General features: G+C 42.5%; 1 protein-coding gene across 2 annotated transcripts; it reads left to right on the top strand.

The window, feature by feature from the left end:
- The first annotated feature begins 4,040 nt into the window (after window positions 1-4,040).
- Window positions 4,041-8,924, top strand: LOC115162429 (serine protease 3-like). Of its 2 annotated transcripts, XM_029713724.1 has the most exons (4): window positions 5,976-6,268; window positions 7,970-8,205; window positions 8,286-8,425; window positions 8,709-8,924. In XM_029713724.1, exons 1-4 carry the CDS (start codon window positions 6,189-6,191, stop codon window positions 8,874-8,876), a joined length of 624 nt encoding a protein of 207 aa, XP_029569584.1. In that variant the 5' UTR covers window positions 5,976-6,188; the 3' UTR covers window positions 8,877-8,924. The 2 variants fall into 2 exon arrangements, 1 of the variants encoding a protein (XP_029569584.1); XR_003869549.1 differs by lacking the exons at window positions 5,976-6,268; window positions 7,970-8,205 and adding an exon at window positions 4,041-4,407.
- The last annotated feature ends 18,369 nt before the right edge of the window (window positions 8,925-27,293 follow it).

The following is a 27,293-nucleotide window of genomic DNA, read 5'->3' as shown; positions in this document are numbered from 1 at the left end:
ACCATGCTGGTCATTTACGAACATTTTAATATCTTGACCATGTTCTGTTATAATATCCACCCGGCACAGCCAGAAGAGGACTGGCCACCCCTCATAGCCTGGTTCCTCTCTAGGTTTCTTCCTAGGTTTTTGGCCTTTCTCAGGAGTTTTTCCTAGGGAGTTTTTCCCAGCCACCGTGCTTCTTTCACATGCATTGCTTGCTGTTTGGGGTTTTAGGCTGGGTTTCTGTACAGCACTTTGAGATTTCAGCTGATGTAAGAAGGGCTATATAAATAAATTTGATTTGATTTGATTTGACTGGAGGTCTGGAGCGCAAGGCCTGCACAACCCGTCCTGGCTGAACTGTCACTGTAGCCCGGTACGGGCGGAGCGCAGGCACAGGACGAACTGAGCCCTCCCAGAGCCCCGGAGACACAGTACGCAGAGCCGGCGCAGGATACCCTGGTCCGAAACTGCGCACTGGGGAGCAGACTTGCTGAGCTGGCACAATCCGCCCTGGCTGGATGCCCACTCTAGCACGGACTGTGCACCGGACTGTGCTTACGGATGGGCGAGACCGTGCGCACTTCCGCATTGCCCGGTGCTCTCCACGTCAACCGCTCCCCACGGTAAGCACGGGGAGTTGGCTCAGGTCTATTGCCTGACTCCGCCAATCTCCCCGTGTGCCACCCCCCAAAAAAATTGGGGGCTGCCTCTCAGGCTCCTGTAGCTCCCTTAACTTGTCCTCCCAGAATCGACGTTCCGACTTCCATGTCCATCCTTCTCCCCGGTGCTCCAATCCACGCTGCTTGGTCTTCTTTTGGTGGGTGGTTCTGTAACGGCTGTTGCAGGGAGTAGACCAAGGCGCAGCGTGTTGAGTGCTCATCATGTATTTATTGTACTGAGAACACAAACAAAGAAACAAAAATACCGACAGTCAAACAGTTCTGTCAGGTTAGCAACACTAAACAGAAATTAACCACCCACAAACCCAAAGGAAAACAGGCTGTCTAAGTATGGCTCCCAATCAGAGACAACGATGTACAGCTGTCCCTGATTGAGTGTCACGTCCTGACCAGTAATAAGGGTTATTTGTTATTGTAGTTTGGTCAGGACGTGGCAGAGGGTATTTTGTTTATGTGGTTCGGGGTGGTGGTGTATGTAGTAGGGTGTTTGATTTATTATTTCTGGGTTTCGGTCTATGTTCTATGTTTTGTATTTCTATGTTCTTTCTGGTTTGTTGTATTTCTATGTTTAGGTTAATGGGGGGTTGGACTCTCAATTGGAGGCAGGTGCTTTCTCGTTGCCTCTGATTGAGAGTCCTATATATGGGTAATTGTTTGGTTTAGTGTTGTGGGAGATTGTTTCTTGTTTTGCCTGTGTGAGCATGACAAGACTGTTTTGTTGTTCTTCGTTTTGTTGTTTTGGTGTTCTCTTTATTTAAAATAAATATCAAAATGAGCATCCACATTCCTGCTGCGTTTTGGTCCTCTATTCCCGACGACAACTGTTACATTGAGAACCATACCCGGCCAAAACAAAGAAATATAAAACATAGAAAAAAGGACATAGAATGCCCACCCTAGTCACACCCTGGCCTAACCAAAATAGAGAATAAAACCCTCTCTATGGCCAGGGCGTGACAGACAGGGAATTTTTACTAGGATTAAATGTCAGGAATTGCGAAAAACTGAGTTTAAATGTATGTAAGGTGTATGTAAACTTCCGACTTAAACTGTACATTGTTTGTCTTCAGGAAGGCAGTGAGTTGCTGCGCAACACCTTGTTCAATTTCTTTTAAGAGGAATAGGAGATTCGATATAGGCCAATAGTTTTTAATATTTTCTGGGTCAAGGTTTGGCTTTTTCAAGAAAGGCTTTATTACTGCCACTTTTAGCGAGTTTCGTACATATCCGGTGGATAGAGAGCCATTTATTATGTTATACATTGGGCCAAGCACAGGGCCAAGCACAGGAAGCAACTCTTTCAGTAGTTTAGTTGGAATAGGGTCCAGTATGCAGCTTGACGGTTTCGAGGCCATGATTATTTTCAGCAATGTGTCAAGAGCTATAGTTTCTTTGACGAAAGATCATGAAAGCAAATTACGGACTCCTCTTTAAATCTGCGTATTCCTCCAAAGCTCAGTTGTTCTGAATCTGCACAGGACCTAGGAGATGTGTAGCGCCATTTCCGTTCCAATTTTCTGGAAGCCTGCTTCAGAGCTCGGGTCTCCCTAGTCTTCCGACTAGCTTGGAAAGACAGTACCGTGCAGTATCGAAGAGCACTCACTGCTGCTCGATCATCCTATTTTTCCAACTTAATTGAGGAAAATAAGAACAATCCAAAATTTATTTTTGATACTGTTGCAAAGCTGACTAAAAAGCAGCATTCCCCAAGAGAGGATGGCTTTCACTTCAGCAGTGATAAATTCATGAACTTCTTTGACGAAAGATCATGATCATTAGAAAGCAAATGACGGACTCCTCTTTAAATCTGCGTATTCCTCCAAAGCTCAGTTGTTCTGAATCTGCACAGGACCTAGGAGATGTGTAGCACCATTTCCGTTCCAATTTTCTGGAAGTCTGCTTCAGAGCTCGGGTAGTTTCTGTATACCAGGGAGCTAGTTTCTTATGACAAATGTTTTTGGTTTTTAGGGGTGCGACTGCATCTACGGTATTACGCAAGGTTAAATTGAGTTCCTCAGTTAGGTGGTTAACTGTACTCTGATGTCCTTGGGTAGGTGGAGGGAGTCTGGAAGGGCATCTAGGAATCTTTGTGTTGTCCAAGAATTTATAGCACGGCTTTTGATGATCCTTGGTTGGGGTCTGAGCAGATTATTTGTTGCGATTGCAAATGTAATAAAATGGTGGTCTGATAGTCCAGGATTATGAGGAAAAACATTAAGATCCACAATATTTATTCCACGGGACAAAACTAGGTCCAGAGTATGACTGTGGCAGTGAGTTGGTCTGGAGACATGTTAGACAAAACCCACTGAGTCGATGATGGCTCCGAAAGCCTTTTGGAGTGGGTCTGTGGACTTTTCCATGTGAATATTAAAGTCATCAAAAATGTGAATATTATCTGCCATGACTACTAGGTCCGATAGGAATTCAGGGAACTCAGTGAGGAACGCTGTATATGGCCAAGGAGGCCTGTAAACAGTAGCTATAAAAAGTGATTGAGTAGGCTGCATAGATTTCATGACTAGAAGCTCTAAACAGGATGACACACAAAAAATACATATACAGCCAAGAACAATCAATGTGTTAAAGAGAACTATCCAGGATACAAACAGTCTTTTAGTTATTGTATTTTCATTTTTGTGAAGGGTTACGTGCAGGGATCAGATTTCTCCTGCTTGTATTGGAGAATGGCTCTCAGGACTCATCAATAAGAATCCAGTGATACAGGCCCACTGTAAGTGGTGCAGGAGGGACCTGGAGGCCAGAGGGAGTGGGCCTTCCATTTCAAAGTGATAAAAAGTGCATGCCATTTTCTGAATATATTTTTGATTTTATAAGAGAGTTAGGATCATTTTTGTTGCTCATTTGACTTTCTCTCATTCAGATATACTTCTCCAGAGCCTATTTGAATTTTCATTGGCCCTTTGCCTGCCATTAAAGCGTGAGATAGTACTTAATGGTCAGTGCAGTTTTTCTTCACAATGAATGCCATATCTTAGCTGGGACTTTTATCTGCTTTACTAGGCAAACAAGTAAATGTATGAGTAACTGTGATGTTGGGCTAATCAGAGCAAGCTATGTAGCTTTTAAAATGTGTCATACCACCTTACAAGTAATTTACTGACTTTATTGTACCTGCAGGGAAACTTTATTTGCAGTATCATGTATAAGTTTCAACTATGTTTAAAAGGGACAAGAAAAGACATATACATTAGAAAAGGTATTCTTTATGATGATATACATTCATCAGTATGTACAGTATGAAGATCAGCCTGCTGTTCTTGATGAGTGGGCAGAGCCATTAAAAGAAAGGATATCATACATGGCACAAATGATAGTCCAGGTTTTCCTGCAAGCTGATGTCTACTTTCGCCCTGATGCGAGTAGGTCAAATTCATGGGGATGGCTTGGGTCAGAACATAATTTCTGGGCTTTGCTGAGGGCCCTAACCTTAAAGCTCTTATTCAAGCCTGTCTATCGGACTCTCAGTACCTTTCCTTCTGTGGTGATAATTCTTCTCAGCATGTTCTTTTGAGTGAAAATGGCATTACCAAATCACCAGACAATGCAAAGGGATAACCCATTCATCAACCGTCTCTCTCTTATCAGGCTCAGTCAGCCGACACGCCACTGGAGAACAGTAATGGTAACAGTGATATCCTTTTCATCCTCGTATTACACTGAAAAAAATAATACTATAATAACAGACATGAAGGGGTATCTGGGCAAAAATGTCCGCATGGTGAGTAACTATAACTTTTTACCATACTATTACTCTTTTATTACCACTTTATTCTGTGCTGTAATGTAAAGTGCTTACAGTTTGTTATTCAGAATTTAAGTTGAAGTTGCTGTAGGCTACAACTTTCCAATTACATGAAGAAATATTTTTATTTACAATGATTCGCTACATTATATTCATGCTTTGGGATCCTTTTGAGCCACTCAACCCATACTCATATGGAAAAGGACATAACTTCATATCCGAAGTTGTACTCAAATATAATGCAAATATACTTACTTACATCAGATTTCAAATGAGCTGAAGTACTTAATCAAATCAAATGTATTTATATAGCCCTTCTTACATCAGCTGATATCTCAAAGTGCTGTACAGAAACCCAGCCTAAAACCCCAAACAGCAAGCAATGCAGGTGTAGAAGCACGGTGGAAGGGAAAAACTACCTAGAAAGGCCAAAACCTAGGAAGAAACCTAGAGAGGAACCAGGCTATGAGGGGTGGCCAGTCCTCTTCTGGCTGTGCCGGGTGGAGATTATAACAGCACATGGCCTAGATGTTCAAATGTTCATAAATGACCAGCATTGTCAAATAATAATAATCATAGTAGTTGTCGAGGGTGCAACAAGTCAGTAACACAAGAGTAAGTGTCAGTTGGCTTTTTCATAGCCGATCTTTGAGAGTATCTCTACTGCTCCTGCTGTCTCTAGAGAGTTGAGAACAGCAGGTCTGGGACAGGTAGCACGTCCGGTGAATAGGTCAGTGTTCCAGCAGGTCTGGGACAAGTAGCACGTCCGGTGAACAGGTCAGGGTTCCATAGCTGCAGGCAGAACAGTTGGAACTGGAGCAGCAGCACGGCCAGGTGAACTGGGGACAACAAGGAGTTTACACAAAATAAGCAGCCAATAGAGTTGAATTGATTAAAATACTTAAAGCTCATTGGTCAGTGTGTGATTTGAAGGCGAGATATGTTTTGAATAACTGTTGAGATTGCAAGGAATAAAAGGAACAAAAAAGAAGAAGAGTGCCATCAGGACGACAAGTCATTATGAGGGGTTGCGTTTTTCTGTTCATTTTACTCTTGGCTGGTGTAACGGTCGTCGTAAGGAGTGGACCAAGGTGCAGCGGGAATGTGTATACTCATCTTCTTTATTTTGTAAAAGAAGGAGAAAACCAAAAAGAACACTTATATAAAAGTGAAAGACCGACAAACAGTCTTGCACACTAGCCCGAGCAGTGCAAAGAACAACCTCCCACAATTCCCCTAACAAACACATTCCTAATTATAGGACCTTTAATCAGAGGCAACAAGAAACAGCTGCCTCCAATTGAAGGCCCAACCCCAATTAACTAAACGTAGAAATACAACCCTAGAACAAACATAGAAATACACAAACATAGACCATAGACCAAAACCCCGGAAACATAAATCAAACACCCCTCTACATAGATACACACCCCGAACCATATAAACCAAATACCCCGCTGCCACGTCCTGACCAAACTACAATAACAAATAACCCCTTACTGGTCAGAACGTGACAGCTGGTAAGGATTTACTTATTTGAAATGTTTTGCATTATTGTAGTTGTATATCAAAGAACCTTTGCCTTTCCACCACATACTGTACATTCTTTACCCCTCCTTCCATTCTCTTCTTCTCGCCCAGGCATTACCTCGGGTGATTCTCACAAGAGAATCCTTGGAGGGGAACCTTGCAATGACAATTATGCTAAGCACTATGTGAAACTCAAGGCCACTAGATGGATACAGCCTTTAGGAAAAATGGAGTCACAAGAATGTGGTGGCTCTCTTATTCATGAGAAATGGATCCTTACAGCTGAGCACTGCACTAGCTTTGGGAGGTAAAGTGACTGCTAAATGTGACCTACAGGAAGATGAATGTTTTATATTGGCATAGGGTGATATGGGTTAATGATGTCATTTAATTCATTTGTTTTTCTCAATCGCATAAAAGCGTTTTTTGGAACGGCCCTATTTCAGAACAACAATAATTAAAAGCGTAAATACATTTGCAGAATATCTGATAATTTATTGCATTTGTACCTTGATTGAATACCTCAAATTAATACAAAAGTCACTGTAAAGTGTTTTGTTCACAGAATATGAACACATTGCTTTCATCAGAAGAGAATCGGTTACAGATGTGTTCACTGTTTCCGACAGTCAGTAAATACTGGTGCACAACATTTGAAATGGCTCTATCAGTGTGACATCAGGTACAATATAGGGAACGATCTAGGCAACGAGGACTGTCAAAGTACTATGATTTTTTTACAATATTGTGGACATGCAGAAAATGAAGTTGGGTTACTTCTACTTCTAAGTAACTTTGGGAACTCCTATGTCATCCTCTCCAACATTGTGACCATCATTTTCAGAGCTTTGCTTTAGTGTGGATTGAGACCTACATTCATACCAGTTGTGTTCTTCCTTTTTCCTTATTTCTATATTGGATTGTGTTTCAGCTTGCAGATGGAAAGTCTTCAAACCTATGAACAGACTTTGTACTGAATACATGTAACGGAATTGGATTGCGATGATACTGATGAATGAATCCTGCACACTGCCTTTTTTTCCATTTTCTTTTTGATCAGGAATTATATTTGTTTTCATGTGTATTCAATTGTTTGGTGAAATAAGCTTAAAAGGAGTCATTTCTAATTTCCTATAATGCTGCATCTTTTGATGAATATATTTATGTTTTGAGAAAGCACCTACATTTTAAAAATGTGTTTATTGTTTTGCAAAAGACCACAGAGTTATGTGCCTTTAGAACACGGTTTTGAAAATCAACATTGTTCCAAGAAATGCTTGTACGCGATTGAGAAACTGTAACTCATCATCTTCAACATTGTGACCTTCCATTACGAGCTTTGCTTTGGTGATGGTTGAGGCCTATCCATTCATATCAGCAGTTCTCCACTGTACTCACCTGTCCTTATTTCTACTGGGGATTGGCTTTCTGCTTGGTGGTGGAAAGTCTACAAACCTGTCAGCAGAGCAGCCTACGTATTGAATACATTGGATTGTGATCATACCAATGAATGAATGCTGCACACAATGTACTTATTTTACATGTTCTTTTTGATCAGGAAAGATATATAATTTGATGTGTATGAAATTGTTTGGTAAAATATGCATAAAAGGTGAGTATTTGCCCATAATTCTGCATCTTTTATAGTTGTATTTTGATCAAGATTTAGTGACTGCAAATAAAATCTATTGATTAAAGGTGAGGCAACTTGAGGCAAAATGTATATATGGTTGTGATAATCTTTTTACAGGCAGTCATGTTCTTTGGATGAATGTATTTGCAATTTTGGCAGAATAGTTTTGATGATGTATTTGCTTTTTGAGAAGGCAACTACATTTTAAATATGCATTTACTCTTTTGTAAAAGGCTACAGAGTTCTGGGTCTGTTTGAAAATGGGCAACATTGTTCCAAAAAATGCTTGTGCATGATTGAGAAACTCTAACTGATCTTTTATAACCCAAGGTAACAGTGATACACAAACTGTCTCTTTATACGTATTCCCTTTAGTACTATAACAGCGATACTGGGTGCACATCCAGGTGGAACACCTAAACCAGAAGAGGTCCAGATTCCTGATGAAAACATACGCCGTTATATAGACAGACAAGTCACTCATGACATCATGCTGCTGAAGCTGCCTACGGCATACCCTCAGTTCACTACCATTCACCTTCCTCCTTCTACATGCATGACACCTGAGTTGAAGGAGAATGTGAGAATTGCAGGCTGGAGTTACACAGAAGGTGAATTACACACAGAGTTGAGTGATGCACAAGAACCTATTTGCAGGTATTATATCATTTTCTCTAATCTAACTCCACAGATGGCACAAAGCCAGAGAAACTACAGTGTTCAAAATCAGGAGACCTCCAAGTCACTGAGTGTAGCCTCACAGAAGATACTCAAACCAAAATTCAAATGCGATTCTGCGCAGCAGGTCCAGGGAAGACAGACGCCTGCCATGTAAGACTGATTTCAATTCAGACGCTTACAATTCCCTGCCTAGTTACATATCATTTCTGCCCCAAAAATAACAGTGGTGGGTGACTAGCTTATCAAATTATATTTACAGTAAAAGTCAATCGAACAACCTTCATAAGCTTTTATCATTACTTTATGAAATGAAGAGTTGATTACTGAATGTGATTAGTGCTGTTGGCATACAAACTATTTGTTGTACTTCTTAATGTAGGCCCATCGGATTAAATATAGAATATTTGTGTTTATTCTTCTGTACCTCACACAGGGGGACTCTGGAGGAAGTCTGATGAACAAAGATGGCCTCCTGTATGGTGTGACCTCACGGGGTAGTAAAACAGAGTGTAAAGTTCCAATCACCTTCATGGATGTTTGCAAGTACCGAAAATGGATAATAGGAGAAATCAATAAAGACAATGAATTGGATAGTGAGTAAACAAATGATGTACTCCAATTAAAAGGTGTTCTCAGATCTCCTTAAGAATGAGTGAGTCCTGGAATATTCTTTGCCTCTTTGTATGTACACGGTCTAGCAGGATTGTAGTGTTTGGGCAGAAAGCCAGTAGCGGTGCGTGGGTTAAAAAAAGTAATATTCCATCCTATGTGTTGTGATAATTGTGTTTGCTCTATAACCTGTTAGTTCATATGCCTTCCGACCGTGATATATAAGCCAAAGGCCGAGACAATAAGAAGACACAGTGGCATAATAAATTAAACCACACCTTTGTTTCATCACAAAACCGGAGAGCAACCTCTGTCTGGGGAAGTCCACAAAGCATATTGCATGTAACAAACGGTTACATGACCTACAGCATGGTCAAGCAAGTTAATGTTTCCAACATTTTCACTAAACAACTATTGATTTGGAACCACGGAGAGTTACTGCAAGTCGCAAAGAAAACAGGAGCTGCCTCCACTGTTCCAGCACCATCAACTTCAACATTTCAACAACATCAAATCACCTCTGCTTAGTCTAATACAGTGACAACTAAAAGATACCAAAAACTATTTATTACAATCAACGTGAGCTAAATATGTGTCTGTTAATGCGTGATTGGGATTTCTGTGGGTGTGTGGCGTTTGTGCAAGTAGAAAAAACATGTTGACTCACCCTACCTGTAGAGAAACGCCAATGCCATCCTCCTCTCTTTCATGTAGAAGAAACGCTCTATCACTCTGACATACAGTACACACGTTCATGTTTTGTTGTCCTAGGCTACTTGACAAAAAATCTTGCTCGCTAGCCTAATTTCCTTTCATGGGCAACGTTAGCTAGTTAACATTAGCCTTCTACATCTAGCTACATATTGAACTCCCATTATCTCAGGCCAGGGGCACAATGTATGAGTTTATGGTTGGATCAGAATTGGCATTATAATCATTGGCTAGCATGGAGGATTAAGTAAAACCACTAGTCCAAATCCCTATCTTCACCATGGCCAATTTAGGAAGGGGATCATTTTAGCTAGCTAGCCACCAGAGGACAACAACACAACCAGTTTATGTCAGTGACGTTTGACTCTCGATGTGATGTGATTGGAGTAATGCCAAATCAATCAATCAATCAAATGTATATATAAAGCCCTTATTACATCAGCTGATGTCACAAAGTGCTGTACAGAAAACCAGCCTAAAACCCCAAACAGCAAGCAATGCAGGTGTAGAAGCACGGTGGCAAGGAAAACCCCCCTGGAAAGGCCGGAACCTAGGAAGAAACCTAGAGAGGAACCAGGCTAGGAGGGGTGGCCAGTCCTCTTCTGGCAGTGCCGGGGGGAGATTATAACAGAACATGGCCAAGATGTTCAAATGTTCACAGATGACCAGCAGGGTCAAATAATAATAATCACAGTGGTTGTAGAGGGTGCAACAGGTCAGCACCTCAGGAGTAAATGTCAGTTGGCATTTCATAGCCGATCACTCAGAGCATCTCTACTGCTCCTGCTGTCTCTAGAGAGATGAAAACAGCAGGTCTGGGACAGGTAGCACGTCCGGTGAACAAATCTGAGTTCCATAGTCTCAGGCAGAACAGTTGAAACTGGAGCAGCAGCACGACCAGGTGGACTGGGGACAGCAAGGAGTCATCAGGCCAGGTAGTCCTGAGTTATGGTCCTAGGGCTCAGGTCCTCCGAGAGAAAGAAAGAGATAATTAGAGAGAGCATACTTAAATTCACACAGGATAAGGATAAGACAGGAGAAATACTCCAGATATAACAGTCTGACCTAGCCCCCGACACATAAACTATTGCAGCATAAATACTGGAGGCTGAGACAGGAGGGGTCGAGAGACACTGTGGCCCCGTCCGACGATACCCCCGGACAGGGCCAAACAGGCAGGGTATAACCCCACCCACTTCGCTAAAGCACAGCCCACACACCACTAGAGGGATATCTTCAACCACCAACTTACCATCCTGAGACAAGGCCGAGTATAGCCCACAAAGATCTCCCCCACAGCACAAAACCAAGGGGGGGCGCCATCCCGGACAGGAAGATCACGTCAGTGACCCAACCCAAGAAGAGCACAAGTTTGCCAGTGACTCAGCACCTGTAATAGGGTTTGAGGTAGAGAATCCCAGTGGAGAGAAGGGAACCGGCCAGGTAGAGACAGCAAGGGCGGTTCGTTGCTCGAGTGCCTTTCCGTTCACCTTCACACTCCTGGGCCAGACTACAGTCAATCATAGGACCTACTGAAGAGATGAGTCTTCAATAAATACTTAAAGGTTTAGGCCGAGTCTGCGTCTCTCACATGGGTAGGCAGACCGTTCCATAAAAATGGAGCTCTATAGGAGAAAGCCTGCCTTTTTGCAATGTTACGTAGATGGAAAAAAGCTGTCCTTGAAACAGTCTTGATATGTTCGTCAAGAGAGAGATCAGGGTCCAGAGTAACGCCGAGGTCCTTCACAGTTTTATTTGAGACGACTGCACAACCATCAAGATTAATTGTCAGATTCAACAGAAGATCTCTTTGTTTCTTGGGACCTAGAACTTTTATCTCTGTTTTGTCCAAGTTTAAAAGTAGAACATTTGCCGCCATCCACTTCCTTATGCCTGAAACACAGGCTTCCAGCAAGGGCAATTTTGGGGCTTCACCATGTTTCATCAAAATGTACAACTGTGTGTCATCCGCATAGCAATGAAAGTTAACATTATGTTTCTGAATGACATCACCAAGAGGTAAAATATATAGTGAAAATAGTGGTCCGAAAACGGAGCCTTAAGGAAGGCGTTTCATGTACAGTTTAAGTCGGAAGTTTACATACACTTAGGTTGGAGTCATTAAAGGTTGGAGTCATTAAAACTTGTTTTTCAACCACTCCACAAATTTCTTGTTAACAAACTGTAGTTAAGTCACTATTCCAACAATTGTTTACAGACAGATTATTTCACGTATAATTCACTGTATCACAATTCCAGTGGGTCAGAAGTTTATATACACTAAGTTGACTGTGCCTTTAAACAGCTCGGAAATTCCAAAAAAGGATGTCATGGCTTTAGAAGCTTCTGATAGGCTAATTGACATCATTTGAGTCAATTAGAGGTGTACCTGTGGATGTATTTCAAGGCCTACCTTCAAACTCAGTGCCTCTTTGCTTGACATCATGGGATAATCATAAGAAACCAGCCAAGACCTTAGAAAATTGTAGACCTCCACAAGTTTGTTTCATCCTTGGCAGCAATTTCCAAACGCCTGAAGGTACCACGTTCATCTGTACAAACAATAGTATGCAAGTATAAACACCATGGGACCACACAGCTGTCATACCGCTCAGAAAGGAGATGCTTTCTGTCTCCTGGAGATGAACGTACTTTGGTGCGAAAAGTGGAAATCAATCCCAGAACAACAGCAAAGGACCTTGTGAAGATGCTGGAGGAAACAGGTACAAAGGTATCTATATCCACAGTAAAACGAGTCCTAAATTGACATAACCTGAAAGGCCGCTCAGCAAGGAAGAAGCCACTGCTCCAAAACCGCAATAAAAAAGCCAGACTACGGTTTGCAACTGCACATGAGGACAAAGATCGTACTTTTTTGAGAAATGTCCTCTGGTCTGATGAAGCAAAAATGGCCATAAAGACCATCGTTATGTTTGGAGGAAAAAGGGGGAGGCTTGCAAGCTGAAGAACACCATCCAACCGTGAAGCACGGGGGTGGCAGCATCATGTTGTGGGGGTGCTTTGCTGCAGGAGGGACTGGTGCACTTCACAAAATAGATGGCATCATCAGGTAGAATATTATGTGGATATATTAAAGCAACATCTCAAGACATCAGTCAGGAAGTTAAAACTTGGTCGCAAATGGGTCTTCCGAATGGACAATGACCCCAAGCATACTTCCAAAGTTGTGGCAAAATAGCTTGAGGACAACAAAGTCAAGGTATTGGAGTGGCCAACACAAAGCCCTGACCTCAATCCTATAGAAAATTCGTGGGCAGAACTGAAAAAGCGTCGGCGAGCAAGGAGGCCTACAAACCTGACTCAGTTACACCAGCTCTGTCAGGAGGAATGGGCCAAAATTCACCCAAAATTCACCCAATCGACCCAAGTCAAACAATGTAAAGGCAATGCTACCAAATACTAATTGATTGTATGTAAACTTCTGACCCACTGGGAATGTGATGAAAGAAAAACAAAGCTGAAATAATTATTCTCTCTACTATTATTCTGACATTTCACATTCTTAAAACAAATTGGTGAGCCTAACTGACCTAAGACAGGGAACTCTTTCAGTAGTTTAGTTGGAATAGGGTCCAGTATGCAGCTTGAAGGTTTCGAGGCCATGATTATTTTCATCAATGTGTCAAGAGATTTGGAATTAAAAAACTTGAGTGTCTCTCTTGATCCTAGGTCCTGGCAGAGTTGTGCAGACTCAGGAAATCTGAACTTTGGAGGAATATGCAGATTTAAAGAGGAGTCCGTAATTTGCTTTCTAATGATCATGATCTTTCGTCAAAGAAGTTCATGAATTTATTAATGCTGAAGTGAAAGCCATCCTCTCTTGGGGAATGCTGCTTTTTAGTCAGCTTTGCGACAGTATCAAAAATACATTTTGGATTGTTCTTATTTTCCTCAATTAAGTTGGAAAAATAGGATAATCGAGCAGCAGTGAGGGCTCTTCGATACTGCACGGTACTGTCTTTCCAAGCTAGTCGGAAGACATCCAGTTAGGTGTAGCGCCATTTCCGTTCCAATTTTCTGGAAGCCTGCTTCAGAGCTCGGGTAGTTTCTATATACCAGGGAGCTAGCTTCTTATGACAAATATTTTAGGTTTTTAGGGGTGCGACTGCATCTAGGGTATTACGCAAGGTTAAATTGAGTTCCTCAGTTAGTTGGTTAACTGTACTCTGACATCCTTGGGTAGGTGGAGGGAGTCTGGAAGGGCATCTAGGAATCTTTGTGTTGTCCAAGAATTTATAGCACGGCTTTTGATGATCCTTGATTGGGGTCTGAGCAGATTATTTGTTGCGATTGCAAACGTAATAAAATGGTGGTCCGATTGTCCAGGATTATGAGGAAAAACATTAAGATCCACAATATTTATTCCACGGGACAAAACTAGGTCCAGAGTATGACTGTGGCAGTGAGTAGGTCCGGAGACATGTTGGACAAAACCCACTGAGTCGAGGATGGCTCCGAAAGCCTTTTGGAGTGAGTCTGTGGACTTTTCCATGTGAATATTAAAGTCACCAAAAATGTGAATATTATCTGCCATGACTACTAGGTCCGATAGGAATTCAGGAAACTCAGTGAGGAACGCTGTATGTGGCCAAGGAGGCCTGTAAACAGTAGCTATAAAAAGTGATTGAGTAGGCTGCATAGATGTCATGACTAGAAGCTCTAAAGATGAAAACGTAGTCGGTTTTTCTTTTGTAAATTGAAATTTGCTATGGTAAATGTTAGCCACACCTCCGCCTTTGCAGGATGCGCTGGGGATATGGTCACTAGTGTAACCTGGAGGTGAGGCCTCATTTAAAGCAGTAAATTCATCAGGCTTAAGCCATGTTTCAGTCAGGCCAATCACATCAAGATTGTGGTCAGTGATTAGTTCATTGACTATAACTGCCTTGGAAGTGAGGGATCTAACATTAAGTAGCCCTATTTTGAGATGTGAGATATCACAATCTCTTTCAATAATGACAGGAATGGAGGAGGTCTTTATTCCAGTGAGATTGCTAAGGCAAACAAAGCCATGTTTAGTTTTGCCCAACCTAGATCGAGACACAGACACGGTCTCAATAGAGATGGCTGAGCTGACTACTCTGACTGTGCTAGTGGCAGACTCCACTAAGCTGGCAGGCTGGCTAACAGCCTGCTGCCTGGCCTGCACCCTATCTCATTGTGGAGCTAGGGGAGTTAGAGCCCTGTCTATGTTTTTAGATAAAATGAGAGCACCCCTCCAGCTAGCATCGAGTCCGTCACTCCTCAGCAGGCCAGGCTTGGTCCTGTTTGTGGGTGAGTCCCAGAAAGAGGGCCAATTATCTACAAATTCTATCTTTTGGGAGGGGCAGAAAACAGTTTTCAACCAGCGATTGAGTTGTGAGACTCTGCTGTAGAGCTCATCACTCCCCCTAGCTGGGAGGGGGCCAGAGACAATTACTCGATGCCGACACATCTTTCTAGCTGATTTACACGCTGAAGCTATGTTGCGCTTGGTGACCTCTGACTTTCATCCTAACATCGTTGGTGCTTTCCCTTGGCGCTGCTTGAAACTGCTTTTTGTTGATGCCTCAGGACCATTCATAGTTGAGCTCACTCAGTTTAGCTCAACGCTGATTGGCTATTATTTTATTAACTGTTATGGCTTGAATCCCGTTAGCGGGATTGATATGACGACAGCCAGTGAAAGTGCACGGCGGAAAATTCAAAACAACAAAAATCTCATAATTAAAATTTCTCAAACATACAAGTATTATACACCATTTTAAAGATAAGATTCTCCTTAATCTAACCACAGTGTCCGATTTCAAAAAGGCTTTACGGCGAAAGCAAAACATTAGATTATGTTAGGACAGCACCAAAACAAGAAAAATCACACAGCCATTTTCCAAGCAAGCAGAGGCATCACAAAAACCAGAAAGTCAGCTAAAATCAATTACTAACCTTTGATGATCTTCATCAGATGACACTCCCAGGACTCAATGTTACAAAATACATGTATGTTTTGTTCGATAAAGTTCATATTTATATCCATAAACCCCATTTTACATTGGCGCGTGATGTTCAGAAAATGTATTCCCACCAAAACCGCCGGTGAATGAGCACATCAATTTACAAAAATACTCATCATAAACGTTGATTAAATTTACAACAGTTATTGAAACAATTATAGATATACTACTCCTTAATGCTACCGCTGTGTCAGATTTTAAAATAGCTTTTCGGCGAAAGGACATTTGTCAATATTCTGAGCACAGAGCTCAACCATCAAAGCAAGCTATACAGATACCAGCAAAGTTCTGGAGTCAACTAAACTCAGAATTAGTATTATAAATATTCCCTTACCTTTGCTGATCTTGGTCAGAATGCACTACCAGGACTCCTACTTCCACAATACATTTTATTTTTGTTCGAAATACTCCATATTTATGTCCAAATACCTCCGTTTTGTTCGTGCGTACAGATCACTATCCAAAGTCATAATGCGTGTGCGTAAAATAAGAGACAAAAAGTAAAATAGTTCCATTACCGTTCGTAGAAACATGTCAAACGATGTTTACAATCAATCCTTAGGGTCTTTTAAAAATAAAACGTATAGCGTATTCATTACAGGAGAAAAAGAATGAGCGGCACGCCAGCGTGAACGCGCAGTAAACAACTCACTGCTCCCAGGCAGTCCACTGATAGACTGAGCTCCTATTCTCTGCCCAGTAACAGGAGACGCATGAAACACGTTTCTAAAGGCTGTTGACAGCCAATGGAAGCCTTAGGAAGTGCAAAATGACCTCACAGACACTGTAGTTTGAACAGGGATTAGATAGAAGAACTACAAATCACTTCCTGGTTGGATTTTTTTCTCAGGTTTTTGCCTGCCATATGAGTTCTGTTATACTCACAGACATCATTCAAACAGTTTTAGAAACTTCAGAGTGTTTTCTATCCAAATATACTAATAATATGCATATCTTAGTTTCTGGGAGTGAGTAGGAGGCAGTTTACTCTGGGCACGTCAGTCATCCAAGCGACTCAATACTGCCACCATCCATAAGAAGTTAAAAAATGTATCAAGGGAGGCCAAATGCTTGATGGCTTCCCTTGCATTCAATGCTACGGGCGGCAACAATGTCATGTTCTTTTGGACCAGAAAGCATCAGATAGATGGCCTACACATACAGAGACCATACAGAGACAGAGGAGCACTGTTTCCCTCGCTTGGATGCCTTCTCTGGTGAGATACATTCAGCCTCTTGCGAATTGAAGGAAATGTATGAAAACAGAGAGACGAAAGATAAAATAATTTATGTATTTTTGGGGTTTTTTTGTCCATTTTTGGGGAAGCCTGGCTTCCCTTGGCATCTAGGAATACACGCCACTGAGGCAAGGAACAGCTTTTGAAATAAATTCCACATTTATGCAAGTGTCTAAACCCTACAACCTATTGATCGGTAGTCGTTTTGTGGTTTAAGGGATTTACAGAATGATAACAGGATGACACACAATGACAGAGTGAACAGAGATGGATTCATATGATTTCATTTATTTTATGTTTAAAAAATACATATACAGCCAAGAACAATCAGTGCATTAAAGAAAACTATCCAGGTTAAAAACAATAGTCTTTTAGTTATTGTATTTTCATTTTTGTGAAGGGTTACGTGCAGGGATCAGATTTCTCCTGCTTGTATTGGAGAATGGCTCTCAGGACTCATCAATAAGAATTCAGTGATACAGGCCCACAGTAAGTGGTGCAGGAGGGACCTGGAGGCCAGAGGGAGTGGGCCTTCCATTTCAAACGGACGAAAACAGAAGTAATGTGCTGTGCATATTGGTGACTCTACGAAAGCTATGATCTTTTTAAAATAATTTGTTGCTACGTTGACTTGCTCTCATTCAGAGTTGTTTCTCCTGAGCCCATTTGAATTGTCTTTTGCCTTGTCGTTAACAATGAGATTGTACATATTAAGTGTTGTTGTCAATTAGTTTACTCCAATTAGGGGAGGGGTGGTAGGGATAGGGGAAAATAATAAAGGAACAATTAATTTCTTTTACTACAGTACCAGTCAAAAGTTTGAATACAAGTTTTTTTTTTTTTGCTTTTTTCTACATTGTAGAATAATAGTGAATACATCAAACTATGAAATAACACATATGGAATCATGTAGTAACCAAAAAAGTGTTAAACAAATCAAAATATATTCTTCAAAGTAGCCACCCTTTGCCTTAATGACAGCTTTGCACACTCTTGGCATTCTCTCAACCAGCTTCATGAGGTAGTCACTTGGAATGAATTTCAATTAACAGGTGAGCCTTGTTAAAAGTTAATTTGTGGAATGTCTTTCTTAATGCGTTTGAGCCAATCAGTTGTGTTGTGACAAGGTATTTCAAAATATATATAAATATTTAACCTTTATTTAACTAGGCAAGTCAACAAATTATTTTTTACAATGACGGCCTACCCCGAACCAAACCAGGACGATGCTGGACCAATTGTGCACCGCCCTATGGGACTCCCAATCACGGCCGGATGTGATACAGCCTAGATTCGAACCAGGGACTGTAGTACCTCGACTACCCGGTACCCGCGCACATTGACTTTGTACCAATACCCCCTGTACACAGGCTCACTATTGTTATTTTACTGATGCTCTTTAATTATTTATTACTTCATTTTTTTCCTTATCTATTTTTTACTCAACACTTATTTTATCTTAAATCTGCATTGTTGGTTAAGTACTTGTAAGTAAGCATTTCACTGTTGTATTCGGCGCATGTGACAAATACAATTGAATTTTGATTTGATTTGGAATTCAAGGCACACTTAACTAGCATGGCTACCACAGCATTCTGCAGCGATATGACATCCCATCTGGTTTGTGCTTAGTGAGATACTGCAGCCCCATCAAAGTTGCCCATCCCTGGTCTAGGTCCTACTCATCCCAGCTGTGGCCTGTCTGCCTGTCTGTGGCCCAGCCAACAGTAGACAGATTGTAGCCGAAGCCTTGGCGGTATAAGTGGAACCACATGCAGGAAACTGATACTGGTGATACTGGACCAGAGAAGGAGTTAACCTGGCCAGCCAGCTATTGGCCTTATATGGATGGTGGTTACTGCCACTGATCCTAACCCTCCGCACACACACACACACACACACACACACACACACACACACACACACACACACACACACACACACACACACACACACACACACACACACACACACACACACACACACACATACACACACACATCTCAGGGGTGTCTGTGGCCACAGTGCCTTCCAGAGTGGCCGACCAACGACAAGCATTTACCGTAGGCCAATCGGCATGCTAACAACACCAAACACTAATGGGAGAAAGCGAAAGCCACAACCCACAGATATTCAGTAAATGCTTCCTGCTCCATTTGATAGTACAGGTATCCCTCACACAAATTAGCGTTGTGACTTTCTCAAGTCTTTGTGTATTACTGACTGTGTGGCCGGCTGGCTGCCGTAACTTGAGTGTCTACAGAGCATCCAGGAGGTGAGCATCAGCTACTGTAGGATGATAATACAGTGACATTAACCTGGCTTCTCTGTAACACCCCTCTACCATGATGCATTGGGGCAACAGAGTGAGTTTTAGGGTTGGCCAACCTGTCATCTTCCATTAGGCTGTATGAATATTTGCCCGGCCCCCACCACCCCTCTCTCTCTCTGTGGTGGTGTGGCCAGAGGCCCCCTGTCGGCTCTGAGAGAGATGGATCTGCTGAGGGTGGAGCCGGCGGCAGCAGGCGAAGCAGCCTCTCTAATGTACACTGGGCCATGTGCTACCAGTTAAGGCAGCAGTCGTTCCTGAACAGGGGTTAAGTGAAACTACCTGCTCCTCTGTGTCTGCCGATTACTTGCTTTGTTCACTGTGGTACCAGATCATAAAACACTTGTGTGCACTTCTCCCCCTCTCTCCTAGTCCCTCAGGTCATTACTGTTACGCCTCCAATTGTGAGCAACAGGACATGCTTCTCTGTCATTCTGCATGACAGGGGAAAATGTTGTTTTCGCTCACCTCCATCACCAACAATACATAGTATATATAAACAATATTTCAACAAAATCTTGTCACATCTTTAAAGACCATTCCAAAATATCTGATGGATGGGCTTTTCCTCTTCTTCGATAGACACAATATTGATGAAGTTAGTTAGCTTGTATGAAAATAGTAAATAAAGAAAAATGAGGTTTCTCTTGGAAAATGAAATGAGACATGAAAGCAGTCCTGAGCTCTGGTTCTAGTTTCCTGTCTGAATCGTTGATAATTCATTTCCCAGACAGAGCTCATAATCATTCACTGGCCTGCTGCTGCCTCCACTCAGCCATCCTACAAGACTACTCGTCATGGCCTTGGTTTGCCACTCCACCACTTCTTAATGCCCTCTCTCTCCGTTTCTCTGTCTCTCTGTCTCTCTCTCATCTCTCTCACTCACTCAGTTCGCAGGGAAGGTACATCTCAGATCAAGCCATTTTCACCCCCTATCAGTTTTGAAAGCCAGTCCGTTCTAAATAGAAATTCTAAACCAGATGTTATTTATTTTTTCATTTGTAGGATCTGAACATCAAAAGGGCATTGAGATCTTCTGAGATGAGCCCTAATCGCTTGAGCTCCAGTGCAGTCATTAAATGCAGTATAGTATGCGTGTCTCGCCCTGGTGCAAGCTCAAAAGGACCTCTCTGCATTTCTGCTGTCTTTAACAGACGCCACTCATGGGGAAACATTGGCGCCTCCCATAGACTGTGATTAAAGTAAATGAATGAAATAAGATACAAGCAAATTAAAATGATTCGTTTTTATAGTAACCACGACTACTGGCAAGGCCCCACTGCCACAGAACAGTGAAGGCTGGGCCAATAAACCAACTGCATTCAACTGTAAAGAAGAACGAAAAAAGAGGAGGATAAGAGCAGCATAGTAGAATAAGACACAAATTACATTGATTATATATCTATGTATTTATCTTGGAAATATGGTAGGTTTTCAAACATGGTTGAATTTCAGCGGTAAAGTCAAAAATCTCCTAAACAATGTCTGGTTTAGATCATTGACAGACACTGACATTTCTGTCATGCAAGAATGTTATTTACTGCAGAACTGTACTTTGACATCTCTTATTTCTGTCTAAATGTTTAGAAATGTAGAACCTAAAATGTTTAATGAAGGAGGGAGGCAAAAAAAATTGAATTAATGTTCTGAAAATGTTGTAGCTCGATTGAATACTATTACAATACAATTTGAAATGCACCGTGTACTCCTAAAATACTGTATGTACTTTCAAGATCCTTGATTATACACAAGAGAGGATACATACTCAATACACAATTATTCCTTTTCATTTCTAGTTCCTCCCTTATCCAACCTTATGTCATACTTAGAAAGATATAGTGATACCCATTCTCATGTGACTCAACTCTTCATAACTCAAATTACGTTCAAGCCATTTCATAAAAATGTATTTCATGCCATTCAATTTTTGCCATGCCATTTCATGCCATCATTTTGGGACAGTGCCCTCTGTAAAAGTGAGATGTGCATTCTCTGTCCCATCTCATCCTCTCGACTCAATCCTCTCCCTCTTTCTCTCTGTCCCTCCCTCTGCCCCCCCCCTTCCCCCACTTCGCTCACTCCTCCCTCCATCTACCTTCCTCACTCTCTCTCCAGACGAGGGTGGAAGGGGACGGTGTTCAGAGTGAGATCGTCACATAAGGAAGCGATTGGACTCTAAACTCCAAATCATCACCTTGTTCTCCTGCTTCCAGTATCTGACCCACTGAAAGGCTGGCGGTTTCTCCCAGTTTTACCACCTTTCTGGGGTTTGGTTTCCAACCCAGAAGCCACAGCCATGGCTGGGAGGCCTGTATAATCACACACTACTGGAGACCCCCGAAAACCCCAACTTTAGATATTGAAAACACTATTTCTGGATCCCACCTGCACTCGCTATATCATCTGCAGGCTCACAGAAGCACGTTGTGTAGGGTGGTGTTTAATGACGATGATCAAAATGCATGTCATTAATGAGATTCATATCATGGGAGGAAATGAAACACAGCAGCTAACAGCTTCAGAAATCAAACATTAATGACTTCAATAACCCTGCCCAGGCAGAGAACTGAGCACTGAGCAGCCCACAGTGGCAGTGGGTGGAAATCCCCATAAAGAGAGAGGACAGCACAGGAAAATGGAATGGAGGGGGGGTTTCTGGCATGATTAATCTGATCTGATTTAAAACTGTCCACTCAATTTACTCCCCCACCAGCAGCACCCCTCATTGCCTCTGCACTGTTTGATCCCAGCCCTGTGTCCACCCACCCCCGGCACAGGAAGAAAGGCTGTCTTAACAGAACCCAGAGTGAGCCGGGCCAAGTGGGCCGCGTGCCACCTGTACATTTCCACATTCTCTCATCGCCAGCGCTGCATTTCCTCTCCAGAAGCCATCTATCACCCGCCACAGGCCCACAGAGCGCCTGCCCTGCCACGCTCCGCCTCGCAACACAACGATAAAGTCCTGGACTAAATTATAGGGAAGGAGGAGGAGACGTAGGATGAAAGGTAGGAGGAGAGAGAGGAGGAGGAACAGCAATTAACTGAAACTGGGCATACATAATTCCGGACATACGGTATAAAGCTGCCCTCTGAAACGGAAATCATTGGGACGTGGGTTCCTTTGTGGTCTGTAGTAGTTTCTGCAGTGGGCAGGGTGGTGGGTGGGGTTGGGGTGTAGATGCCTGGGCTGTGGTGGCTGGATGCCAGGTTGGCAGAAACCAGGCTTGCCAGAAGGGCACAAATTGTCACAGCCATCGCTGGCAAAGCCGAAACCACCATGAACGGGAGGAAGTGACATCATGCGTCATGGCTTGGTAAGCAGTGGTGATGGTCTTATAATGGGGATGGTGTAGCAGAGGAGGAGAGAGTCAAGAGCCAGTTAACCACAGGGGGAAAGCCATGGCGGTGTACTACATGACAAGAGAGGGAAGGGCACATCCCCACCCCCAGCAGGATAAATAGTATAGTACTCTGCAGTTTGTTTCTCCAGATAAGGACACAGACCCAACTGATTCAGTCCATACAACCATCACTGTGCAGGATGTAGTGAGATTTTGGGGGTCACTGTGGCGTACAACCTCATACTATGTACTATACATATTGCTTGTTAAAAAAGATAGATGGGCTGAGAGGCCCGCTTTAGGCCCTGTTTTCAGAACACTGAAGCACTGCACAGAAAGCTGACACGTGTACATAGATTATACTCCCATACATCCTGAATGTGTGTTTATAAACAAGGCTCAATAATATTGTGATCTCTGAGCTGAATCCGATAAATTCTTCTTCAGTCAGTTTAGCTTCCGCTGCAATATAATCTGAAATTACCTCCAGCAGCAAGAGGAGACGAGCACCTCTCTCTTTAGTTCACTTACTCTCCCTGTAACTTCATCATAAGAGCTGGACTGGGCTCACAAGGGGATGTGAGTCTGGAAACACCCCAGCCCATTATTCACTCCCAGTCTGGTCTGGAGAGAGTCTAGCCAGCCAGCTAGTTAGAACATGAAGCACGCACCTCCATAGTATAGAATACCCGCATGACCAACACAAGCCTCTCCCTCCGAGGCCTTAGGCTTTAAAGGACTCTGCTAAACACATTCTCTTCCTATATTACCTTGTGATTGGGGGGATATCTGGTTTCTATGCCCTGTTTACACAGTTCTCTCTCTCTCCTCTCTCTCATTCTCTTTCTCTCTCTCTCTCTCTCTCACACATTCTTTGATGGCGCTTTCCCCTCATGTATCAGGGGTTAAGAATGACTTCACACAGACTACTTTGCTTAGCGCTCCGTGAGCTCTCCCTAAAGGGCTGGGTTGTAACCCACTGTAGAGGAAACACCTCATACATGCACACACTGAACCCACAACCTCTACATCATGGGAGTGCTCAGAGAGGTGAGACAGTCCAACAGACCAGGTCAGTTACTCTGGGATGTCAGTCATTGTTCCCCCTGTCCTGCCCCACATGAATGGTAACATTTGGTTGTCATCAAAGACAAGAGTTCAGCGGGGCAGCTGCTTCTTGCACATTAAACAAGTGGTCATGAGCCTCCTCAACGTGTGAAAAACTCAGTCAATAATTGATACCGTTGTTCTCAAAGAAAGATCTAATTTTCCACTTAAACATCAAAGAAGCACCCTGGCAGTAGCTTGTACATCACCAGATTCTATATTAGATCATTGGTGGTGGTGTGAACTGGAGATAAAAGGACCAATATGTTTGTTATGTGTAGAGAGGTTTGTTAGTGCTCCAAAAGATCTGATGGCAGGAAGCTGGTTAGTGTATGTGCTGCGGTCTGTTGGTTTGATGTTGGGCCTGATTTGCTGCATTGACCAAAGGACAGATAGGAAGGACTTTTCCCCACAAAGCTGTATATCCAGGGGCTGTTGGCAAGGCCAGGTCCCTATGCAGCCGTCCACAACAGAGTATTGTGTGGCCAGGTGAGAACTCTACAATCTAATTAAGGTTGTGGGGAAGTAGGATGGGAACTGAGATGTGGAAGCGCATGACACTTTTGGCCATGCCAACGGGGGACACCCTGATTGAACTTGTGTGTTTATGATTTTGTTTATTGCTTTTATCAATGCAGAGCCTTCAGATTTATCCGTGATTAAGCTTTGATGAGTTTGAAACATAAAAGTGTATTTTGGGGGCTTATTTCTATGGAGCCCCACTGGTATTCTTGTATTTATTGACAATTGCCCTTTACAAGGGAGTCACGATAGGCATTGTTTTTCACCTTACAACCATCACTGTACTCCGTACAGGTTGTTATCCCATTACAAATTGTTACTCATAAACTGTGTTATTTGTCACCCTCTTGTGGTCATAGGCATCCCCCTACCCACCAAGGCCAATATGACAACTTCCCAACAGAAAAAACAAATGCCCACTCTCTGAGGACAAACATTACAGTGAGCACAGAACCCATCATTTCGTCCTTCGGAAGGATATATCTCCCGAACACTTATAACTCTCAAAGTCCATTTACTGGAAATACTCAAACTTTATTACTGTCCTCAATATAAGCTTCTCTCTCACTTGAATTTTGATCAGTAATTATGATCATAAAGTTTGTGGATTAGTCTGAGTTTCTTTGGATAACAGCACAGGAGACATCTGTTTACGCACAATGATGAGCCTGTGGTGCTGCTTGTGGTCGTTTCTAGTGGAACACCCATAATGGGCCATAATTGGGAGTTTAATTGTGTGTGGTGTAGAAAGAGCATTGATTACAAAACCAGTGATATTTGAGTGTATACATTCATCTTTGTGTATGTATTACTCTCTAAATCATCTTATATCGCACACTAAATGCTTTTCCACTCGTGGATAATAAAATGCTTCAAGAAGAATCAGAACAGTCATTTCCATGTCAAATCATACATACATAATGTGAGGGTTAGTGTAGATTTGGCTGAAATTAAGATGTGTCAAGCATTCATCACCATGTACGTATGCAGATACAAAGATACAAACTTGTGACACATTTTACAAGGAGAGTCAGCTACGTATCCATGTGCAGCCTCATTCATCGGTGCCCTTTGAATATGTCTGAAGGCAGTGGGAGCCGTGAAATCAGTGGGACTGCTAGAGTTGATAATAACGTCCTGTAAGAGCTAATTTCAGTTGATAATTCTGTTTGTGACGTACAGTGCCTTGGGAAAGTAATCAGACCCCTTTACTTTTTCCACATTTTGGTACGTTACAGCCTTATTCTAAAATGGATTAAATAAAACAATTTCCTCAGCAATCCACACACAATACCCCATAATGACAAAGCACAAACTGTTTTTTAATTTATTATTTTAGCACATTTATTAAAAACAAAATACAGAAATACCTTAGTTACATAAGTATTCAGACCATTTGCTATGAGACTCGAAATTGAGCTCAAGTGCATCCTGTTTCCATTGAGTCCTTGAGACGTTTCTACAACTTGATTGGAGTCCACCTGTGGTAAATTCAATTGATTGGACATGATTTGGAAAGGCACAAACCTGTCCCACACTTGACAATGCATGTCAGAGCAAATACCAAAAGCCATGAGGTCGAAGGAAGTGTACGTAGAATTCTGAGACAGGATTGCGTCGAGGCACAGATCTGGGGAAGGGTACCAAAAAATGTCTGCAGCATTAAATGTCCCCAAGAACACAGTGGCCTCCAGTTTGGAGCCACCAAGGCTCTTTCTAGAGCTGGCCACCCGGCCAAATTGAGCAATCAGGGGAGAAGCCGATGGTCACTCTAACAGAGCTCCAGAGTTCCTCTGTGGAGATGGGAGAACCTTCCAGAAGGACAACCATCTCTGCAGCACTCCACCAATTAGGCCTTTATGGTAAAGTGGCCAGACGGAAGCCACTCCTCAGTAAAAGACGCATGACAGCCCACTTGGAGTTTGCCAAAAGGCACCTAAAGACTCTCAAACCATGAGAAACAAGATTCTCTGGTCTGATGAAACCAAGATTGAACTATTTGGCTGGGAATGACAAGCGTCACGTCTGGAGGAAACCTGGCACCATCCCTATGGTGAAGCATTGTGGTGGCAGCACCAGGATGTGGGGATGTTTTTCAGTGGCAGGGACTGGGAGACTAGTCAAAGATCAAGGCAAAGATGAACGGCGCAAAGTACTGAGAGATCCTTGATGAAAACCTACTCCATAATGTTCTGAACCTCAGACTAGGGGCGAAGGTTCACCTTCCAACCGGACAACGACTCTAAGCACACAGCCAAGACAACGCAGGAGTGGCTTCGGGACAAGTCTCTGAATGTCCTAGAGTGGCCCAGCCAAAGCCCGGACTTGAACCCGATCGAACATCTCTGGAGAGACCTAAAAACAGCTGTGCAGCAACTCTCCCTATCCAACCTGACAGAGTTTGAGAGGATCTGCAGAGAAAAATGGGAGAAACTCCCTAAATACAGGTGTGCCAAGCTTGTAGCGTCATACCCGTGCTCCAAGACCTTAGTGCTGCTTTTGGTACCATCAATCACCACATTCTTTTGGAGAGATTGGAAACCCTAATTGGTCTACACGGACAAGTTCTGGCCTGGTTTAGATCTTATCTGTCGCAAAGATATCAGTTTGTCTCTGTGGATGGTTTGTCCTCTGACAAATCAACTGTACATTTCGGTGTTCCTCAAGGTTCCGTTTTAGGACTACTATTGTTTTCACTATATATTTTACCTCGTGGGGATGTCATTCGAAAACATAATGTTAACTTTCACTGCTATGCGGATGACACACAGCTGTACATTTTGATGAAACATGGTGAAGCCCCAAAATTGCCCTTGCTGGAAGCCTGTGTTTCAGACATAAGGAAGTGGATGGCTGCAAATGTTCTACTTTTAAACTCAGACAAAACAGAGATGCTTGTTCTAGGTCCCAAGAAACAAAGAGATCTTCTGTTGAATCTGACAATTAATCTTGATGGTTGTGCAGTCGTCTCAAATAAAACTGTGAAGGACCTTGGCGTTACTCTGGACCCTGATCTCTGTTTTGACGAACATATCAAGACTTTTTCAAGGACAGCTTTTTTCCATCTACGTAACATTGCATAAATCAGAAATGTTCTGTCCAAAAATGATGCAGAAAAATGTATCCATGCTTTTGTCACTTCTAGGTTAG

The sequence above is a fragment of the Salmo trutta genome, chromosome 25, assembly GCF_901001165.1.
Source record: "Salmo trutta chromosome 25, fSalTru1.1, whole genome shotgun sequence".
In the NCBI taxonomy this organism is placed as follows: Eukaryota; Metazoa; Chordata; class Actinopteri; order Salmoniformes; family Salmonidae; genus Salmo; species Salmo trutta.
This window is presented reverse-complemented; position numbering and strand designations above follow the sequence as displayed.

Bases quoted from the DNA above. Each gene is read 5' to 3' on its own strand.
- LOC115162429 (XM_029713724.1), top strand. From the start codon at position 6,189: ATGGAGTCACAAGAATGTGGTGGCTCTCTTATTCATGAGAAATGGATC. The intron at 8,206-8,285 runs GTGAATTACACA...CTAACTCCACAG, and splicing joins AGGCTGGAGTTACACAGAAG to ATGGCACAAAGCCAGAGAAA. The intron at 8,426-8,708 runs GTAAGACTGATT...TACCTCACACAG, and splicing joins GGAAGACAGACGCCTGCCAT to GGGGACTCTGGAGGAAGTCT.